Source organism: Pecten maximus, chromosome 1, assembly GCF_902652985.1.
Source record: "Pecten maximus chromosome 1, xPecMax1.1, whole genome shotgun sequence".
Lineage (NCBI taxonomy): Eukaryota > Metazoa > Mollusca > Bivalvia > Pectinida > Pectinidae > Pecten > Pecten maximus.
Window position 1 is genome coordinate 6,002,193 of NC_047015.1, and position 23,599 is coordinate 6,025,791.

At 36.3% G+C, this 23,599-nt stretch overlaps 1 protein-coding gene across 1 annotated transcript in view; it reads left to right on the plus strand.

Annotated features, from left to right (window-relative positions):
* Positions 1–1,772: 1,772 nt before the first annotated feature.
* LOC117323251 (piwi-like protein 1) overlaps positions 1,773–23,599 on the plus strand; it is a 32,391-nt gene continuing 10,564 nt past the window's right edge. The window contains exons 1-16 of the mRNA XM_033878352.1: positions 1,773–1,849; positions 4,846–4,991; positions 6,991–7,153; positions 8,819–8,894; positions 9,014–9,304; positions 10,468–10,663; positions 13,149–13,267; positions 14,754–14,834; positions 15,161–15,274; positions 15,574–15,765; positions 16,541–16,619; positions 17,096–17,194; positions 17,534–17,674; positions 17,865–18,167; positions 21,638–21,733; positions 22,023–22,139. Coding sequence (XP_033734243.1) covers positions 4,881–4,991; positions 6,991–7,153; positions 8,819–8,894; positions 9,014–9,304; positions 10,468–10,663; positions 13,149–13,267; positions 14,754–14,834; positions 15,161–15,274; positions 15,574–15,765; positions 16,541–16,619; positions 17,096–17,194; positions 17,534–17,674; positions 17,865–18,167; positions 21,638–21,733; positions 22,023–22,139 — 2,178 coding nt within the window. The 5' untranslated portion in view covers positions 1,773–1,849; positions 4,846–4,880. The remainder of the gene's footprint in view (positions 1,850–4,845; positions 4,992–6,990; positions 7,154–8,818; positions 8,895–9,013; positions 9,305–10,467; positions 10,664–13,148; positions 13,268–14,753; positions 14,835–15,160; positions 15,275–15,573; positions 15,766–16,540; positions 16,620–17,095; positions 17,195–17,533; positions 17,675–17,864; positions 18,168–21,637; positions 21,734–22,022; positions 22,140–23,599) is intronic.

Here is a 23,599-nt window from a genome sequence, read left to right on the forward strand (position 1 = left end):
TTCTGCCCCAATGGTGTCACATCCTTCATTTATAAATGCAACATGTAACACTGCCACATAATTATCCAGACCAAGTTTTATCAAAATATATTTAGTTGTTCAGGATATTAGCGTTTTAACAATATTTACCTTTCGGGACCAGGTGAACCAAAAATCGTTCATAATAATATTAAAAGAGCAATAACACTCTAAGTTACTGTCGAATAATTCCCAGTTTCGAACTCGTCCTATAGTTCGTCGATTTATGGCAGCATACAATGTTTCATCAAACATGGTTGATATTTACTCTAGTAATCGTGTTCACAATTAGCAAGGTCCAATAATAATATTATTTCAAAGAGCAATACCTCTGTAAGTTACTGTCGAATAATTTCCATTTTCGAACTTGTCCGATATCTTGTCGATTTAGGGCAGCATAAGAAGTTTCATAAAAATTGGTTGATATTTACTCTAGTTATCGTGTTCACAAGGTCCAATAATAATATTATTACAAATGGCAATAACTCTGTAACTTTCAGTGAAATAGTTCCCATTTTCGAACTCGTCCGAGATATTGTCAATAGGCGTTTTAGTCTGGTTCCCCGACCCTTATTTCCGTTTCCGTTGGACTACAATATAGGGTCCCTATATATAGTGTAGTCCAACGGAAACGGAAATAAGGGTCTAGGACTACTGTATACAAAGTTTAATCAAACTTGGTTCATACATTTTTACTTCAGCTATCGTGTTCACAAGGTCCAATGATAATATTATTTACAATGGGCTATAACACTAGCTGTAACTGTCGAATAATTCCCACTTTTTAACTCATCTGAGATTTTGTCGATATATATATCTACACAGTTCCACCAACCTTGGTTGATATTTACTCCAGTTATCGTGTTCACAAGGTCAATAATAATATTATTACAAAGGGCAATACCTCTGTAAGTTACAGTCGAATGATACTCATCAATGTCAATATATATATGGCTGCACTTCCACCAAACTTGGTTGATATTTACTCAAATTATCATGATCACAAGGTAAGTGTTGACGGACGGCTGGACGCCGGATGCCACGCTATGACATAAGGTCTCCTTGGTCCTAAGCTTAAATTAGAGAAAGGTCATGACATAAACAATATTAACAAACAAAGAAGAATTACCCTATAGTTACAACTGTGGTTATTAGTCGAATATGAAAATAACAAAATTATAGAAGTTGCTTAGTAAGCTTACTAGATATGTATACAAATAAAACGTTTCCCCACATTATGAAATTACTGTTGCATACATTAAGTGGGAACCTATTTTGTATTCCACAAAGTCCTTGTTGTATAGTCTAGTTCAGCACATTGATATATATGTCACACGAGTATTTTAATATGAATATGTGGGTATTTCTTATTATTATGCACAATTAAACACGTTTCAAATGAAACACAGTTTATTGAACATAAACACCGACACGGAGACAGTGACCTGAAATAAAAAAGAACAATACCTAGAATACATATGGACACGTGTAAACGATGCCGACAATTACATTATTTAATACTATAATATTATTTTATCACCTTGGCCAGTGTCCCAGGGTAATACAATTATATATTCTATAACTACTTAGAGATTTTCTCCTCTACCATGTGGAACAAAGCTTTCCTGATGTGAATATTAATCTTTTACTTTATAATTGAATGTAAATTACAATTATGCTAATCAAATTTGATATATTTCGTTTCGTTTCGTTTTATACTTCAAAGGTTTATATGAACCACATCCGGGCATCATCAAATAAACATTGAAAACGAGGCTTAGCGCGAGTAGAGGTTTTGATTTGCTGCAGTTGTAACAAAGTTTGTGAAATGGTGAGAATTTCATAAATGTTCTGTAGGCCTAATCCCATATGTACTATATATTGGTGACTGAACACTTTTATTTTACGTGATGTAATCAAACAGTTCAAAGATAAATATTCGCCATCTGACAGGTGACTAAACATTCTGTTCATCTTTGTTATGCATGTGCCATGATGTGGCTACTGGATACCACTCGGCCCACTGGTCAACACATGGATGATCAGATTTAGAGCATATATGTTACAATTACTTTATGATTGAATTCACATGGACGTAAATATGCGAGTTCTATTATGATATGCATAAAACATGACTTCCATAGCCTCGTCTCTGTGTCTGTCAATGCAACTTTTGACAGATTAAGGCAAATTTAGGAAGGTGTTTACTAAAGTCTCCTAGGCGTTTCTCGTAACATATTTTTCCGAAATATATTATCTATTTTTAGCCCACTACATTTTTGCAATCACCAATATCTTTAATTTTCAATAGGGGAAAATACACAGCATTTTTGAATATGGGAAATTACGGAAATTGGTAGAATGGAGCTTGTCTCTGATTTTTCCTTTTATCCAATTGCAAAGGAAAAGTAAACAAAACGTTGAAATTATAAGACAATTCCATTGTACACTGAAATAATGATTTCAAAATAATTAAAGAAAAATTAAAAAAAAAAACGAAGCATAAAAATGTATAAATTATCATCAGAGACATATATACAGAGATTGGCAGCTCTCTATTTGCCCTTGTGTTTACATAGTGGCCCCTGACCTTCCCACAATCCTCTGCGGTCGCTCGATTCAGTCTTCACTAGACGCCATATTGGAGAAAACTTGAAAACCAGACACATAATTATCGATAATTTCTATTTGAAATCATCACCAAGATCCAATTATGTGCTTTAATTTTATTAATATCAGAGTACAGAAGTGTCATCAATATGAAATATATCACAATTTGCTGTCCAAATGTTTGTATTTTGAGTATGAATGTCAAGCACAATGCAGGAAAGATCGGCGGGAATCTCCAATTTTCGAAAAGTCCCTATGGGGTTTTCGAGAATATGGATAAATGACAACAATGTGCATGATAATCAAGACCACATTCCATAAGTATGATAGTTTTTGGTTAATGTGGTAACTTTTGTAGTGGCCTAGATAAAACAATGTGCTTTTTGTGTGCGTTTAAAATTGACGATGTTTTGGTTGGACGTAATGGCTGCTTAATTACAAAACTTGGACATGTCGATAAGACCCAATGGTTTTTAGAAAATACGGATAAATGGCAACAATGTGCATGATCAATAAGACTATATCCTATAAGTTTGATAGTTTTTGGTTAATGTGGTAACTTTTGTAGTGGCCTAAATAAAACGATGTGCTTTTTGTGTGCGTTTAAAATTGACGATGTTTTGGTCTGACGTAATGGCGGCTAATTATAAACTTGGACATGTCAAATAGGACCCAATGGATTTTCGAAAATACGGATAAATGACAACAATGTGCATGATCAATAAGACTATATCCCATAAGTATGATAGTTTTTGGTTAATGTGGTAACTTTTGTAGTGGCCTAAATAAGACGATGTGCTTTTTGTGTGGGTTTAAAATTGACGATGTTTTGGTCGGACGTAATGGCGGCTTAATTACAAACTTGGACATGTCGAATAGGACCCAATGGATTTTCGAAAATACGGATAAATGACAACAATGTGCATGATCAATAAGACTCTATCCCATAAGTTTGATAGTTTTTGGTTAATGTGGTAACTTTTGTAGTGGCCAAAATAAAACGATGTGCTTTCTGTGTGTATTTAAAATGACGATGTTTTGGTCTGACGTAATGGCGGATTAACCAGAACATGTCGAATAAGTTCCAATACATCGATACACACATGCGCAAAGCCTGATTTACCTGCGCTCGCGTGTGTTTGATAGGAGACAGGACGCTCTCGATAAGGGATATGCTTGAGTGGTCACGAATAAAGGGAGCCACTACGTGTACGGGGAAATAGTGATGTTACTTATCTCTCTGTATATATGTCTCTGTTATCATGAAATGATTTTCTGTAAATTATTTTTTTATGCAGTGTTCACCCATGTTTTTTTTCCCCTATTTCTATTATTGTTCTTTAAATTTTAGTCCAGCCATCCATATTGGTTTGACTTGCAGTAACGAAATTCAGACATGATTATTTTCTGCTTTTTGTAAAATTTCGATGTTCACTTCTGTCCCTTGTAACCCGGCTGGGGGAGGTCCCAGAGTCCCCCCTTCCAGCTTTTTTCTTTCTTTTCTATATGCACTCATGACTGCAAATCCTCTATAAACGCAAATGATTTTACAACAAACTATCTTTCCTAATGTCTTAAAAAGTACATACCTATCAAGTTTAACAGTAAGTTAACTGTTTTACAAGATTTGTATTTTATAAATCTAAAGTTTAAAAAAGAGGCGAAATGGTTAGAACTATCTTTAGATCTACCTCTTCGTCCACCATTCTGACATTTCAGTTTAAAACACAGGAAAAATATATAAAAATTGTCTGTTTCCTGTTATTTTATTTTTCATTTGTTAAAAGTGTTACACCTTCATATACTGTGGTGGATTTTTTGTACTTTTTATTGAAGAAAAGTAGGAAAATACATAACTGAAAAGCTGGTATTTATAATTGGAAAAATACCACTTAAAATTTAGGGAAAAAACTGCATTTATTGCCTAGGGGAAACAGCTGAAAGTCTGCTGTGAAATTGGGAGTAAAAAAAACTGGTAACCATGCAATACTGCAAACAGGGTGGCTCGGTAGCTGTGATTGCTAATGGCCTTGGGCTGGTACGAATTGCCAAATGCACTCGAGCTAGAGCTGCAGACTATTAAGTAGTACCTATGTAAAAAAAAATGGAGCTTTTGGCAAAAGTTTGGCTGTATCTTAGTAATTTTTCTATCTTTTTTCGATCCATTAGAAAATTTTCATCTGAAGCTATAGGTATTGTTCATTTCTCTCTTTTCAGAAGTTATGTTAATGTAGAAGTTTGATCTGAAAAAGATGGCGTCTGGAGGATATGGGCGAGGAGGACGCGGTGCTGCCCTTCTTCAAGCCCTAAATGCACCTGCACGTAAGCCTGGAGGAACAGAGGAGAGGCAGGCTCCTACAATGGTTGGTTTAGTTAGTATACATTGTAAAATTATGGATAAAGTTTTTAACAAGTGTATTATCAAAACAAATAATAGGAAGCAATGTTAAAATTTGTCATTGATAAATTTATATGTAAAGACACGAAGGTATTATTGTGGACTTATTTTATTGTTTTAATCTTAAACCAGCAGAGTCAAAAGCACTGCCTTAAAATTAGATAATGTTATGAATTAGTAATTATTAGTTATCTGTTAGTTAAAGAAATGAACAAGCTATGGTTCTTTAACCAATATCCTGATAATCCAGCACTGAAAAATAGTTTTGGTTTCGTGCATTTGATGCTTTTTGATTGAAATATATTCAAAAACCACTGGCCATGGGCAAGTGAGCTTACGCAGTGGAAAGGCATCCGTCATCCGTCCGCCCAGTGTCACCTTTTCCATTTAAACAACTTCTAATCAATAACCAAGAGGCCTAGAAACCTAATATTAGGCATGTAGCATGCTGGGATGAAGGGCTACCAAGTTTGTTCAAATGAATGAAGTTGACCTTCATTCAAGGTCAGGGGTCAAATAGGCTAAAATCTTTAAGCGACAGCTTCACAATAACAAATAGGCCCAGGGACTTGATAATGGGTCTGTAGCATGCTGGGGTAAAGGACTACACAGTTTAGTTTAGTTTAAATCAATTTTATTGCATAATGGCAAATGGATTGGACAAAAGTTATGCAACTTACCAACGTCCTTTCCGTAACAAATGTGTATAAACAATGTTTCACGTGACATAATTATTAAACTTTTTTAACAAAAGGTTGGAAAATGTAAAGCAGCGAAATAGATTGTGAACACCAAGTATGATATAATGTTTATCGTTTATACATGCAAGGGGTTTCAGTGGCCCTGACGGCGCAAGTAAAACACTACTGTTCATACACTCCGATCCTTCTACTTTCTAAGAGTTCGTCACATCCTGTGCTTAGAAGCATTCTCCAGTCTGACGTTGTCCATCTTTGATCACTCCATGGAATACCTAATTACTTAACCTTCACAGTTTGTTCAAATGAATGACCTTGAGCTACATTCAAAGCCACAGAGGTCAAATAGATCAAAATATTTCAAAGATTTCTTCTCAATAACCAAGAGTCCCAAGAAGTTAATATTCATAGTGTATAAGCCAACTGTTGGGGGAAGTATTAGTTCCATAGGGAAGAAACATTTTCAATGGAGGTAGGCACCATGGCAGTGGCAAAATAAGTATTTCTCCAAAATTTTCAGATGAATGACCTTTATCTTCTATTACTTAACCAAAAGATGCAGAGACATAATATTTGGCTTATAGCATGCTTGGATGAAGGCTAGGAAGTTTTTTCAAATGAATGACCTTGACCATTATTTAAGTTTGAAAGAGTTGAGTTGGCCAAAATATTTAAAAGATACCTTTTCAAACAATTGTGAGACCCTGAGATCTTATGTCTATCTGGTCTCTGTATGTTTATATATAATAAGGATCAGTGGATAGCAGGTGGGCAATTCGGGCCCATTGGGCCCTTGTTTCAGGAATTAACTGTATATTTTGTAAATTTGGGTTAAATATGAAATGATTTCAGTTGGAAATTTAGTCCAATTACAGCCCCAAAAAGCTCCAAGAAAAAGTCATGAAAACCCCTGTGTGAAAGACAATATTCATATTTAAAACCCCTGTGTGAAAGACAATATTCATATTTACTAGTGTTAGCTATAGGAATTTGTCATTTCATAATCAGTTATCTGTTATTAATCATTTGGAGAGTTTTTATCATGTTCATCATTTAATGTAAGGTGTACCTGATGTAGGATGCATGGCAACTACGTCAGATATATAACACTAATACAGTATTCCAGTGGCCAAGTCAAAGTCTTCAGTTGGCTATATTTGTGTTAAAAAACCCCAGAAAAACAACTAAATGCTACATTTTTACTTGTTAATGTATTTAAGTTTTAATATTACTGAATCAGTGAAATGTTTTTTGATCATACAACAGCAGTCCCAGTCTGGTATACAACAGACCCAGCCACAACAGCATGAGCAATCTGTAGCAAGTCCGCCACCACCTGCCATGCCTATTGCCAGAGGTAGAGGTGCATTGGGACTTCTGGCATCAGCTGCAGGAAGAGGAATCCTGCCCCCTAAAGCACAACCTTCAGGTATGGTGTAATGAATTCAGAATCACATGTGACATGTTGTTTGGGAACAAATCTGTCAATATCCTATTTTCGACCAATTTCTTTGAAACCTGGTTGGCTTTATAACTATGAAATAATGTTGTTTGCCTGGCACAAATTTTGATTCAATTATCTTTACAAAAGTTATTGTCAATTTAGTATTTGATTATTGTCCAGAGATTTTAGCCATACACTTTTTGACCGATTTCTTTGAAACTTGGAATGCATTATTATCATGACACATTGCAAATTCCCAAAACTGACCCTTCTTGAAACCCATCACCTTTTGATACGGACACAATGACAAAGAATAGAATTGATCCCTCTGAGTTCTTAATACTGAACTGATTTTGTGTCCAGAATGGTTAAAATATACCCCAAACTACTTCTGTACGCCTGAGCGAACATAACGGGTACCTGACTAACTGACTGAAATCAACACCTGTTTTTTTTGCGACAGCCAGGGACCTATAGCCATACTGGGCATCAAAACTTCTACAACTTCCCCAGCAAAACCATTATAAGTAGAATTTTGTGCATTTGACAAGTTATAACCATGCCTGTGAATTAGTGCACTCAAAGTATGGGTTAAAATGCAATTGTATTTCTAACCCAAACTTGCTGGTCGAAAAACTGCTATGTTAATGTTAGTTAATACCTGCAGCTAATCTAGCAAGGAGGGGGTAACATGTCCCGCCAGCCTGTTACATCTTGTATCATTTCAGTATTATTTTGCACCAATGTATTCAGATAATGAAACAGACTATATAGATAACCTGTCATCAACGCAGCAACAGACAGTGCTGACCTAGCAAGGAGGGGGGTAACATTTTCTACAAGTCATTCCTGTTACAGCTTGTAGTTATGTGTGTATTGTATGACCATGAATTCAGATATTAACATTGATATATAGAAGAAAGAAACAGACTAGCTAACCTGTGTTCTGAAGCACATGTACTTGTTGTTGATCCAGTGAGAAGGGGGGTAATGGTTTAGCTCATATCATGGGTTTTGTATGAGATTATTGTAATTGATTAAATGGAATAATGTGATGAACTCTTACGATCAATTATAATCAGATTTTGTTACCTGATGGTTAATTTTGTGAAACCTGTCAGGGCTTTATCACCCATCCATTTACGTCTGGTAAACGGACCCATTCCCAATGGAGAAAAGGTGTGATTTTCCCCAATTTCCTACTTGAAAAAACAATTGAGATCCCCACCCGATAACCATATATATAGCATTGTTTGACATCAACAAATCAAGCTATTAACAAATTGAATATGAATATTATTTTGATGTTTGGTCAAATCCAACCAGATCCACGACGTGGGTCCTCTGGGCCTATTTGCTCAAGTTATTAAATTTTATTAATAAAATGAAAGTTTTTGAGTTTATGTAATTTGCTCTTACTGTTACAATATAATACTTATTTAATAATAATTAAATTAATTAAATTATAATAATATTATTTTATTTGTTGGATGTCAGTGTTACATCTATATTGCAGGCTAACATAGATACTAAACCCTATATTGACCCATATTTTATTATAGTTAAAGGATTTTACATAATAATTTCAACTTAAGGTTCTTCAATACTTTTGCTGATTTTTGTGAAATTGTTTTTGTTTCTCTACAACAGCAGGGACACCAGCAGGAGCAACCCCATCAGAAGCAAATGTTCAACCAAGAGGAGTAGAAGCTCTATTTAGACTCACGTAAGTTTCAATTTTACTAAACAATTTTATGTACAGAAAAGGGAGTTTTTTTCATATTCAAAAGATAAGTTCAATGTATAAAAAGCCTATTTCTATCTCAGTGAAATTTATATATGAAGGTCTGGAAGAGGTGGAATGATGGCTTCAGCTGCAGCCAATGGTGGACGACAACCTGGCCATGTCCAGTCTGTACAACAGTCGCCCCCACAGAAGCCGCAACCAGCCAATGTCCATCAGTCTCCTCCTACAATGCCACCCCAACAGGCAACAGTCAAGGCTCCTGCCCCAGTGGCAGGTATGGGCCAGACCTCTGCAGTGTCTGGTGAAAAAGCGCCACTCACCAGCAGATTTGGAAGCATGTCATTGGATCGTGAGGAGGTTGTTCACAGACCTGGCTCTGTGGGAAAGCCGTAAGTGCTTTTGAAACGATAGGGCAGCTTACTTCTAGTTTCATTTAGGACCTTACAGAAACATGTATACAATCATAATGTTTCACATTGCAATAAGTCCTTAATCTATATCAGCCAATTTGTCAACTTTAAACTAAAAAAGGTTACTGTTTTTGCATTAAATAATAATGTTTGTTTACAGTTCTTACAGTACTTTCATTTCTGAATAAATATATCTTTTCTTTATTGGATATGCTGTTTAATGAATTACCCCTACAAGATGAATTATACTCTATTGTGTATGAATAAAGGCAAATAACTCCCCAGAATAGCAAACATAAAGTTTATTAAAAGTGTAAAGGGTAATTATAACATCCAAGATGAGCAATCCTGGACTTTGTACAACTAATGGGTTAAAGTGAGGTAAGTCGATGCAAAGTTGTGTATTCTGTAGCAGCAATATAAGCACAAATTTTGTGTATTAATTTAATTTTAAAGCCATATGTAAAAAGGTAAGAAAGAAAATACATGGACCTGATATCATTTTAGACGGATCATATGTTGGAAGATAATAAAAAAAATGTATAGAACTCACAGCAAATATATAGAACTGAAGTGTTTCGCAGCAAAGAAATAGCTGTTTATGCTCATTATCGGAGTTATTGGCAGGATTTGGAAGATGGGATAAAAAATAACTCCCTATGACAAATTGTGGGTATTATCTGATGCAGAGAGTAGACTACAAATTTCAAAATATTAACTTCGATGATCGTATTCAGCTCAAACTATAGCTTCCTTATGGGCGAATGAGTCCACTCATACCTATGATTGATCATCGTTCAGTCCTGAGTAAATATGTCACTATTGTTGATGGCGACAAGATAATGTATTGTTTGCCTTAATTCAAACAATACACACCCTTGCTGGTGTACAATGTAGTTGCACCAACCGCATTGATCAGTATGTATGACTGTATTGTTTGTGGATTGTTTGCGCGACAGCTTCCTGCAAACTGATTTTGATTTTCTCAGTGCTAACAATGGCAGTTTCCATGTGTCATTTTGATTCATAAATGATTTATAAGGATGTCATTTTAGTCCCATGTGTAATGTGCCCTTGTTAGAAATATGCATTTCTAAATGTATTTAATTTCAAAATTATTACCTCATTATTTTGTTTTGTAGCTTGCCTTTGTCTGCAAATTATATCAGGCTACGGTGTCTCAACCCTGGGGTGTACCAGTATCATGTAGATTTCAGTCCACAAGTGGATTCCAAGAATATGAGATTCAAAATGATGAGTGAGCTGAGGGATATCATAGGAAGTACAAAGGCTTTTGATGGTAGCATTCTCTATCTGCCAATCAAACTGCCAAGTCAGGTATGATAGTTATGTTTTTGTTTTCAGGATGTAGAATCAAAGGAGTAACAATTGTTACGATTAGTAATAGTAAAGAGGAATATACTTTATTACATTTTTAGCCCACCATCTGATGATGGTGGGCTATTCAAATCGCCCTGCGTCCGTGGTCCGTCCCTCCGTCCGTCCGTCCGTAAACAATTCTTGTTATCGCTAATCCTCAGAAAGTACTGAAGGGATCTTTCTCAAATTTCATATGTAGGTTCCCCTTGGTGCCTAGTTATGCATATTGCAATTTGAGACCAATCAGAAAACAACATGGCCGACAGGCAGCCATCTTGGATTTTGATAATTGAAGTTTGTTATCGCTATTTCTGAGAAAGTACTGAAGGGATCTTTCTCAAATTTCATATGTAGACTCCCCTTGGTGCCTAGTTATGCATATTGCATTTTAAGACCAATCGGAAAACAACATGGCCGACAGGCAGCCATCTTGGATTTTGATAATTGAAGTTTGTTATCGCTATTTCTGAGAAAGTACTGAAGGGATCTTTCTCAAATTTCATATGTAGGTTCCCCTTGGTGCCTTGTTATGCATATTGCATTTTGAGACCAATCGGAAAACAACATGGCCGACAGGCAGCCATCTTGGATTTTGACAATTGAAGTTTGTTATCGCTATTTCTGAGAAAGTACTGAAGGGATCTTTCTCAAATTTCATATGTAGATTCCCCTTGGTGCCTAGTTATGCATATTGCATTTTGAGACCAATCGGAAATTAACATGGCCGACAGGCAGCCATCTTGGATTTTGACAATTGAAGTTTGTTATCGCTATTTCTCAGAAACTTATGAAGGGATCTTTCTGAAATTTCATATAAAGGTTCCTCTTGGTGCCTAGTTATGCATATTGCGTTTTGAGACCAATTGGAAAACAACATGGCCGACAGGCAGCCATCTTGGATTTTGACAATTGAAGTTTGTTATCGCTATTTCTCAGATACTTATGAAGGGATCTTTCTCAAATTTCATATGTAGGTTTCCCTCTGTGCCTAGTTATGCATATTGCATTTTGAGACTATTCGGAAAACAACATGGCCGACAGGCAGTCATCTTGGATTTTGACAATTGAAGTTTGTTATCGCTATTTCTCAGAAAGTACTGAAGGGATCTTTCTGAAATTTCATATGCAGGTTCCCCTCTGTGCGTAGTTATGCATATTGCATTTTGAGACCAATCGAAAAACAACATGGCCGACAGGCAGCCATCTTGGATTTTGACAATTGAAGATTGTTATCGCTATTTATCAGAAATTGCTGAAAGGATCTTTCTGAATTTCATTTGTAGGTTGCCCTCTGTGTCTAGTTATACATATTGGATTTTGAGACCAGTCAGAAAACAACCTTGCTGACAGGCAGCCATCTTGTATTTTGAAAATTGAAGTTTGTTATCGCTATTGTACAGAAGGTACTGAAGGGATCTTTCTCAAATTTCATATGTAGGTTCCCCTTGGTCCCTGGTATTGCATTTTGGGACCAATCGGAAAACAACATGGCCGACAGACAGCCATTATCGCTAAATCTTAAATTTTATATATAGGTTCCCCTTGTTTGAAAAGTACTAGATCTAGAGGGCTGTTTCTGAATTTACACAGATTAGTAAGACTTAGAAGAAGGGAAAAGTAGAGAAAAGATCAATCTGACATGGAACCTATAAAGATCATTCAATGGTGGGCGACAAGAACCCTCTGGGATCTCTTGTTATCAGTGAAATATCAAAAATCATTCATTCTATAAAAGTGATATTTTTCACTAGTGAATAATATCATATTTTTCACTAGTGAAAAATATCACTTTTGCTGATTTGACCAATCAAATTAATGATTAGAAAATACCAAAATAATTGACCAATCAGAAAGCCCGACATATATGTCAGCACCTGGACAGGAGAAACTACTTTTTTTGTTTACAAATTATCGCTGTAGTCCTAGTTAGCATACGGGGTAGGGTTTTCGTTGATAAAAAATGTAATAAACAGAATATCTAACAGTGTCTTCAGTAAAACCAAATATATTTCACTCGTGTGGCTAATATTTTGATATTTTCACGCGTGCTGCGCACGCGTGAAAAATATCAAAATATTAGCCCCACTCGTGAAATATATTTGGTATTACTGAAGACACTGTTAGATATCCTCTATGTAATCAATTTACCTGTGCATGTATTAGCTGGTGTAAAAGGTATTGGTGGATACTTTCAACCAATTTAGTTCATACTTGTACAAAGTATCATAGCACGAAAACCTACAAATGATTACAATTGTCAGGGTAAATGGTTCAGAGGTCCTATTTAACAACGAAATAATTTTAAAAGTGTCTGCAAACAGTTATTATTAGATTTAATCACTTAAACAATTAAATGATAATGGTAGCAGGGGTATATAAAACAATTTATTTTAAACATGAAACAACAAAACGTCACTGTTAATGAGGTAATTTCGTGTTGTAGGAGACAGTGGCACATTCCAAACGCCTCACGGACAATGTAGACATCACAATCACAATCAGACAGACCAAGGTGGTAGCTCCAGAGGCCTGTGTACCACTCTACAACATCATCTTCAGGAAGTAAGGCTATAAGTATGAGTTTCAATATGGAGGGGACTTTTAGACCACCGTCTTCAGATGGTGGGCTATTCAAATTGCCCTATATCTGTGGTATGTCTGTCTGTCCATCCCTCCTTACACAATTCTTGTTATCACTATTTCTCAAAAGTACTCCAGGGATCTTTCTGAAATTTCATATGTATGTTTCCTTTGGTCCCTAGTTATGCCTATTCAATTACGGAACTGAATGCAACATGGCTGATAGACGGCAATCTTGGAATTTGTCAATTGAAGTTTGTTCGTCATTGCTATTTCTCTAAAAGTAATGGAAGAGTCTTTCTGAAATTTATTATGTATATTCCCCTTAGTCCCCTGTGCAAGCTCTATTTCAGGACCAACCAGGGAAAAAACATGGCTAACAGGCAACCATATCATATTGTGACATTTAAAGTTTGTTACTGCTATTTTTCAGAAAGTACTTACGAGATCTTTCTGAAATTTAATATGTATGTTCCCTGTGGTCGCTTGATGTGCTTTATCCATTTTGGAACCAGTTAAAAGCAACATGGCTGAAAGGTGGCCATCTTGGATTTTGACAATGGAAGTTTGCAGCTTCTTAGAAAGTACTAAAGAGATTTTTCTGAAATTTTGTATGTATGTTTCCCTTGGTCCCTAGCTGTGCAAATTCCATTTTGGGATCTATTGGAAAACAACATTGCTGACAAGCAGCCATCTTCAATTTTGACATTTGAAGTTTGTTACTGCTATTTCTCAGAAAGTACTAAAGGGATCTTTCTGAATTTAACATGTATGTCCCCTTGGTCCCTAGTTAAGTATATTTTATTTGGGGGACAAATCAAAGGGCAGCATTGTTGTCAGGCTATCATGTTGGATTTTGACATTTGATGTTTATTATTGCTATTTTTGAGAAAGAACTTGAAGAATCTGAAATTCCATCTGTTGGTTCCCTGTGATCACTAGTTGTGCATATTTTATTTTGGGAAAGATAAGAAAACAACTTAGCTGACAGGTGGCCATCTTGAATTTTGACAATTGAAGTTTGTTAACAATGTGATGATGGGCTATTCAAAACGCCCTGCATCCGTGGTCCGTCTGTCCGTCAAGCTATCTGTCTGGCGTCAACTTTTTCCTTTTAACAACTCTTCAGTAACTAAAAGGCCCATTTCATTCAAGGTCACTGTTAAAATTAGCTAAAATCTTTAAACTTCTTCTCTTTACGCAAGAGGCCCAGAGACCTGATATTGTGTCTGCAGCATGCTGGGGCATTGACCTCAAATTCAAGTCACTGGAAATCAAATCTTCCAAATTATATCAAAACACTTGTTATGAGACGAAGCGGGACAGGAGAGAGATATGATTATGCATAATACTTGTATTGTTTTCTCTACACTATGAATAGAATTCAGATGACCTTTAATGCACATCGGTCTCTTGTTATATTGTATTAATAGTTATTAGTTGTCATTCATGTTTTTATTGACAACAGGATAATGAGAATTCTGGAGATGGTTGAAGTTGGTAGATATTTCTATAACCCAAAGACGCCGTCAGCAGTCCCACAACACAAGTAAGGGAACAATGTCTTGTTTCTTCTATGTTTTTTCAGGCCATTTTTGCATTTCATTTCTAACTGTGAATTGTATAAAAAAGAATCATCTATACAGCATATTATACTTTTTCATCGCTGATTTTTTCCAAATCTTGTGTCTGTATTTTTAATGTTAACTCATATTAATATGAAATGGTTCATATTAAGATAACTTTTAAATGGTATAAAAACAAATAAACCAAACACTTATTGAATGTTTTTACCATTATTTGTGAATTTGATTAAATTCTTAAGGAAACATGAACATGATCGATAATAAGTAAATACACTGTCATAAATGATAGGTTGGAGGTATGGCCAGGCTACATCACCTCTGTGTGTGAAAACGAAGGTGGATTAATGTTACTTGCTGACGCTAGTCATAGAGTGCTTCGGACCGAAACAGTCCTCCAAATGTTGTAAGTATCCGAAAACCTATACCTAGCACGGGGGAAAATGGTGTAATTGGCTAATTGTGTCTTTTTGTGTTACAGCACAGACTTATGTGATTCATCTAAAGGCTGTATTAAGAATTAGCACAGGCATATGTGATTCATCTAAAGGCTCTATTAAGAATTCAGTATTCAGAGTTGTGGTTAGTGAGGGATGTGGAGAAGATCAATGAATTAATGATATTTATAATATTTTTATTTTTTTGTAGAAGTTTGTATAAAGTTGAATGAAGAAAAAAAACTAATAGTTACAAATCATGTTGCAGGCACAGCATTCTTCAAAGGAACCCACAGAGCTTCCATGATGTTTGCAATCGCACCTTGATAGGGACAATTATCCTCACCCGATACAACAATAAAACGTATCGAGTTGATGACATCCTTTGGGATAAAAATCCACAGCACACATTTACTTGTGCCAGTACAGGAGAATCAACAACATTTATAGAGTACTACAAGTAAGATAACGGAAGGTTGGGTCTCCCACAACTAATTCAGCCAATCGGCTGCTGTTTCACATGAACAAAGTCAGTGGTAATATAATTAGTTGTGTGAGACCTTCAAATAATAATCGAGGAATTGGATTATCTGCTCTCGATCACCCCATGTTTCTTTAAATAATCAAGGGAGAGGACATGTGTCGGTTCCCTTTTGTTCGTAATTTGCTTACTCAACATAAATGGCCATCTTAAATTTATAACTGAACACAAAATACTCTTAAAACTTTTAAATAAATGCTTTGCCATCCCGCCCATAAAAAAAACATCATGAAGCATTAATAAAACATTCTTTTGCCACTCTCCTCCCCCATGTGGCACGATTCATACAGATGATGAAAAGTAATAGAAGTTGGGATCAGTGCTGGAAAACTGCTTGAATTTAGAGTCAGTGCTGGAATTTGCTCACAAGTGTTTGAAAAGTACTTTAATTCATACTTGCTGTAAAAATGTAATTCTTTTCAGATCCCTTGAAAATGAAATATTTACTGCAGGAAAATTATGAAAAAGTACAATTACATGTCTTATTTCTTTTGTTATTTGAACCATATGTTATAGATAAAAGATAACCCAATTTCAGTTAAATGTGGACAAAAAATAAAAACAAAAAAAATACATGAAACGAATTTTTATCCTCTAATTAATAGACTTTTACTTGCATTATAAAAGCAATAATAGCATTTTGACCTAAGTTTGTGTAATAATCCTTTATCAGAATTTTTTTTTTTCTTTACAGGAAGGCGTACAACAAGAACATTTTAGACCATGAACAACCTCTTCTACTTCACAGACCGAAAAGGAAAACTTTACCAGGGGTATGTGTCTCCATATTAATCTATCACAATGGGCGAGTATAACAATGAGTTTGTACTTATCACTTCTCACACTGTCAGTATCTGTATTAAGTAATATGTATCATGCTTACAGTCAAACCTCCATGATTCAAACTTTGTTGATTCAATTTTCTCGCTAACACTAACTTTTTGTTTGGTCTCAAATTTTCTCACTAAAATGCTACTAACGAACCTGTATATGATTCAAATTTTTACAAATCAAAGTTCTTGATGTATCGGACTGAGATGGTCCTGATCAAATGTTATTTTTTGGGTAGGTCTGAAATCCAAGATGGCCGCCATGGCTAACAGTATCCCTATACTTGCTCAGAGTATGTCAACTACAAGAGTATAAGGGTCTTTAGAGTCATATGACTGTTAAGGCCCATGGGCCTCTTGTTTACTATTTTGCTGATGTCTGAATGGCACAATAATATTTTGATTGTTATGTATATCAGGGCAAAGAAGCAAAAAGTGAAGCTATTTGTCTGATTCCCGAGTTATGCTATGGCACAGGTCTGACAGATGAACTCCGAAATGACTTCAAAGTAATGAAGGTAATTATGTATTTTTACATGTTTGTCAAATTTGATGAGATGTATTAATATTTATCAGAAATAGGTTGTACATTTCACTGTTATCTATGGAGTTATATTACCCTATGTAACTGCAGCTCAGCATGGGGAATACATTGTATTAAAAGATAATATTCCATGCTTCTAATTTGTATGTCATCTGTAAAATTCTTTCTCATACCAGACAGCTAGATTTAGAGTGACCTATTTATAGCAGCCCCTTTCTAGCATTGTTTGGACAGTATTGATTTATTGTTTGATTTTAAGCTGTATCTGATGTTTTAAAAGTTGGGCATATTTGTTTTCAATCAATTTGTAAAGGACCTTGCATGTCACACTCGAGTCACACCAAACCAGAGAAACCTGACAATGAAGAAATTCATCAACAGTGTGAATAGAAATCCAGATGCTAAAAAGGAACTGTCAAACTGGGGATTGGAGCTGATGGATGACACTCTGAGCGTGAGTATTTATTTTGAAATAAATGGAGAAAATAAATGTATTTGTTGTGAAGACTTTAGGAATACTATTGCCTTAATTTAAATATCTGCTACAGCATATCAGTAGAATTGCATTTACATGATGACATAATTCTCAGCATGAAAACCAAATGTCATGAGTGAGATTCTCTAAAATGTTTTTATTTATTCAGATGGACGGTAGACAGCTTCCGCCAGAAAAGATAATATATGGAAATTACACGGGTTCAGCTGGTCCTAATGCTGACTGGGGTCGCGATGCTACTAGACAACATGTGATAACAGCTGTGCCTCTTAAGAACTGGGTTGTGCTATACACCAAGCGAGATGGGACTAAAGCATCAAACTACATCAAACAGATGCTCCAGTGCTGTCCTCAGATGGGTATTGAATGTCAACCTCCAGTTCGGTTTGAGTTACATGATGACCGAACAGAGACTGTCATCAGGACACTGAGGGAAAACATTAACCCATCTGTAAGATCATTACTTCTAGTCACATAGTGTTTTTCGTGATTAAGATTAAGATATTATGAGAGCCATGCTGTTTTTACATATGTATGTACAGTAAAACCTGTTAACTTGAGCTCCTTGGTTTATATTGGAATATAGAGGAAGTGATTCAATTTATAAGTGTGATCTGAGGATAGTTCTTCACCCTTAGGTATTGATCATGTGTGAAAAAGTAACCAGCATTATGTTAGCTACAATGAGATTGCATTTGGTAACGATGCCAATAGTGATGTTTTTAATACTGTATCACAGAAAAGGAAGGCATGTAAAAGTTGGAAACATTTACATATAAAGTGACTGATCTACCTTGAGGGTGTGCAGAAAAAGCTTTAATCTTAGGGTTGATATATATATATGTATGACATGGAGGATCGAGTACCTTAGAAAAAATTTATTCAGTTTCAGTTATATAGACTTCACCTGTTATTATGGAAAATCGCATGTTTGATATTTGAATTATTTTTCCTTGCATAATCTTAGGACTAACAAACATTTAAACTTCATTACATCTAGTAGTACGTAACATCTAGTATAGGCTTGTTAAGTCACCTGAGACGAAGTCTCAAGTGATCTATTCTAATCGCCTTTAGTCCAAAACCATTGAACCAAATTCAATGAAATTTTTCAGGAACCTTCTATGGCTAAAGGTCAACCAAAATTGTGAATGATATGGTCCCCATCCCCCAGGGGCCTGAGGGGCGGTGCAAAAAGGGGTCAAATTAACTAAAACTTCAAAAATCTTCTTCTTTACTCTCAGATATGGTGGAATCAAATGCCCTTCATAGATGGATGGTCTTAATGTGCTTTACCAAAATTGTGAATTTCATGACCCTGGGATCTCACCTTTGCCCCAGGGGAGGGGGTAAACTTTACTATAGTTTATATAGGGAAATCACGTTTTTGACAATCATTTGTTGGATTTCTATTGGAATTCATTCTAACTTGGTTAACGTTATAAGCATGAGATGACAGTTTGATGGTATGTACATATTGGACCTGACTGACCCACAGGGGCTGATGGGCAGGGCTAAAAAGGTCAAATAGACTGAATTTCAAAAATCTTCTTCTCAAGACCCTAATAAAGTAGAATCAAATGCTCGTCATAGATCAAAAGGTCTTAACCCTTTGCCACATGCAGGTTATAACACTTCAGCACTCTGTGCCAATAGTGCAAAGATACATTGTTGCAATGCAACATTATTGCGCTGACTGAAATATACATACACCATCTCAATGGCGGTTTTTCAGAAATTAAGCTTTGTTTTGATTAATTTTTCTAAACCTAATTTTGAAAGTGAAATAGTTGTTTTAGACATTTTTAGTAAGTTACAATTATGTTCAGAATTTCTTAAATTTTAATTCTGTGCTATTTTCTTTATAAAACCAACAACACATAACCACGAAATCAGCTGTATACAAACAGAACAGAAAAATTTCAAAATATTTTGACAATGTAATTTATAATTCATTGAATTCCTGTACATGAAATGATTCAACATTAACTCCCAAATGAAACAAACTGAATTTTCAAAGTTTTCACAAGAATATTTCAACAGTTCAGGCTTAAGCCTAGAATATTTTATATCCGATGTCGCGACGAAGGAATGTGTATCCGACCATTTTGGGTCAAATCTACCTTCGTTTTTCAAATGCCGGCGAGCGTAGTTATTAGTGTGTCGAGCTATGGTGGAAACTGATTCTCATTGAAGAAAAGGTAGAAATAATCAATGGGACTTGCAGTATCAACATCAAAAGTTTCTGGAAGTTCTGGCCCCGTTTCCCTAACAAAATCATTTACTGTGATCGGCAAAAAATCTCTGTCAACATTACCTAATGGCGGCGGTACAACTAGTCGCCGTTCGTCCTCATTTTCGGACTCGTTATCTGTTGACAGTTCATTTAGAACATCGTTAAGATCAATATCTGACTCAATGTATTCAGGTCCAAAGCCATCGAACTCTAAATTATCATCATCGTCGTCAAAAATGTCGCGCAAAATCGTAGCCACAGCCGCCATCACGCCTCGTTGTTGTCACACTTTTCTACACTCATGACTCACACTTTCTAGGTTAATTTATTCAAAAACTTCCGTATGAATGACGTGTACAAATCTGATTGGTCGATGCATTGATATCTTCTTAAAATAGTATCAGGGATTTCCAGATAGGTGTCGCTCTCAATCACGGGATTTTCCATGTCTAAGTTTACCGAACCGGCATGGCGTCGAGAGGCGCTTACATTGAGATAACGTAGAGGCGTCGAGAAGCGCTTACATGGAGATAATGCAGAGGCGTCGAGAAGCGCTTACATGTGGCAAGGGGTAAAGGCGTCCAGAGGCGCTTACATGTGGCAAAGGGTCTTAAGGTGCTTTATCAAAATTGTGAATTTCATGACCCTGGGGTCTCACGTTTGCCCCTGTGGAGGTGGTAAACTTAACTATAGCTTATATAGGGAAATCACATTTTTAACTATCATTTGTTTGATTTCTATTGGAATTCATTCTAACTTAGTTAACATTATCAGCATGCATGGGATGACAGCTTAATGGTATGCACATGTTGGCCCTGACTGGCCCCTTGGACTGACTGGTGGGATAAAAAAGGGTCAATTGAATATTTCAAAACTCGGTGACCGTCAAAGCCCATGGGCCGCTTGTAAAAGTTCTGATAGCCAGAATGTAATTTACTATACTACATTTGGATATCAAATGTATACATGTAGATGTAATTTTTGTCCATTTCCTTTAAAAGTAAAACTTTAATTTAATTTTAAATCCAGTTATTTACCTAATGTTGTGTGAAAAAAAGGAGTAATTAAAATAGACAAATAAAATGATCATCATTCTGTGGCTGGATATTAGTTCCTTTAATATCAGAAAACATGTGGCTGACTGCATGTTGATCACATTGCCAACTTCTTTGATAGATGAACTTCAGTTACCTCTACCTATAAATACCTAGATTGAATTGGTTACAATTAAAGATTGATACTTTTATGATTAGTATCACTTTCCAAGTAATGTAAGTTTTATATTTGTTTTACCCCCACTTTAATCACATTGAAGCACCAACAATTGTTGCTTGAAATAGCAATGTTTTACAACATCAATGTAACAGAAATCAATTATTAATAATCTGATGTATGCTTTGGATCTTCAATTTTGAAGGTATAAATTTTAAAATGTTTTGAATACTGTTAAGAACATGGATGTTTTAGCAAGTCCCCTTTCATACTGAACATAATTGCATCTTGCAAAAATGACTGTCTGATTGGAATTTTTTTTAATGGCAAATTGGGAATTTCAGCAGATGAGAGTAATGGGGCTGTAAGATGCCCAAGTTCTTATTGTAATAAAATCCCTGGTTGTACTTAAAATATTTCATTCATTCGTAGTGAATGCTGACTTCATTTGACATGACATTTAATCCGTACAGATTCAGATGGTTGTGATTATCTGCCCAACTAGTCGAGATGATCGGTATTCAGCAATCAAGAAATTGTGCTGTGCAGAATGCCCTGTTCCTTCTCAGGTAAGACTACTGTCCATATACATGGTGACAAATGTCTGGTATTCTTTTCACTAATAGATCTAGAGTTTGTATTCCTAAAACTATTTATTTAACTCAAACTCAGATTCTGTGTTTCAAGTATAAAAGTATATTTATTGACAAGTCACTTGATCCCTTTAATAGTTACAATACATGGAGGATATAAATAACTAGGATAACATATTCTGGCTCATTGTTAATTATATTGAAGATATGTCTACTGTCTGGTGGTGATAGTATGTGTTTTATGTGGTACATTTGTTTAACTTAGGTCATCATTGCCAAAACCATCATGAGAGAGGACAAGTTAAGGAGCGTTACACAGAAGATTGCCCTGCAGATCAACTGTAAGATGGGAGGAGAACTCTGGGCATTAGAAATTCCAATGGTAACACATCAACAATTTTCTTCCCTTACAAAATCAATCTATGGGCGAACTTGATTCTGACATGCCAGTGTCGGCGGCAAGTAGGCAAAATTACTTGATTGTGTCCCGAATATGCGTGCGCAATTTCAGCACATGCCGATCGGCGTAAATTCCTGCTGGTTTGGAAGCACCGGCAAACTAAATGGCGAAATGTCCAACTGAAAGATTAGATTAAGTGAGAAGTTTGAGAATTTCAACTTGTTTTTTTTAGCTCACCTGGTCCGAAGGACCAAGGTGAGCTTATGCCATACCGTTGCGTCCGTCTGTCCGTCGTCTGTCGTCCGTCGTCCGTCCGTCCGTCAACAATTGACTTCTTCTTCATAACTGCACATCAGAATTTGACCAAATTTGGTCAGAAGCATCCCTATGGGTAGGGGACTCAAAATTGTACAAATGATGGGGCTGACCCCCTGGGGGCCTCTGGGGCGGGGCCAAAAGGGGTCATTTTTGCGCTATTGATATAAACGACTTCTTCTCTGAAACCAAGCAATGGCTATCACTCATATTTGCCTGGTAGCATCACTATGGGGTGGTGATTCAAAATTGTACAAATGATGGGGCTGACCCCCCAGGGGCCTGAGGGGCGGGGCCAAATGTGGTCTATCTTGCTATATTGATATAAACGACTTCTTCTCTGAAACCAAGCAATGGCTATCGCTCATATTTGCCTAGTAGCATCATTATGGGGTTGGGATTCAAAATTGTACAAATGATGGGGCTGACCCCCCCAGGAGCCTGAGGGGTGGGGCCGAATGTGGTCAATTTGGCTATATTGATATAAACGACTTCTTCTCTGAAACCGAGCAATGCCTGTCACTCATATTTGCCTGGTAATATCACTATGGGGTTGGGATTCAAAATTGTACAAATGATGGGACTGACCCCCCAGGGGCCTGAGGGGCGGGGCCAAATGTGGTCAATCGGGCTATATTCATATAATTGACTTCTTCTCTGGAACCAAACAATGGATATCTCTCATATTTTACTGGTAGCATCACCTTGGGGTAGAAATTTGAAATTATACAAATGACGGGGCTGACCCCCTGGGGTCTGGGGGGGGGGGGGGGGGGGGCAAAAGGGGTCAGTTTTACAGAATTGATATAAACGACTTCTGCTCTGAATGGATATCGCTCATATTTGCCTGGTAGCATCACTATTGGGTGGGGATTTAAAATTGTACAAATGATGGAGCTGACCCCCCAGGGGCCTGAGGGGCGGGGCCAAGAGGGGTCAATTTGGCTATATTGATATTAGCGACTTCTTCTCTGAAACCAAGCAATGGATATTGCTCATATTTGCTTGGTAGCATCACTATTGAGTGGGCCTTCAAAATTGTACAAATGATGAGGCTGACCTCCCGGGGGCCTGAGGGGCGGGGCCAAGAGGGGTCAATTTGGCTGAATTGATATGAACAACTTCTT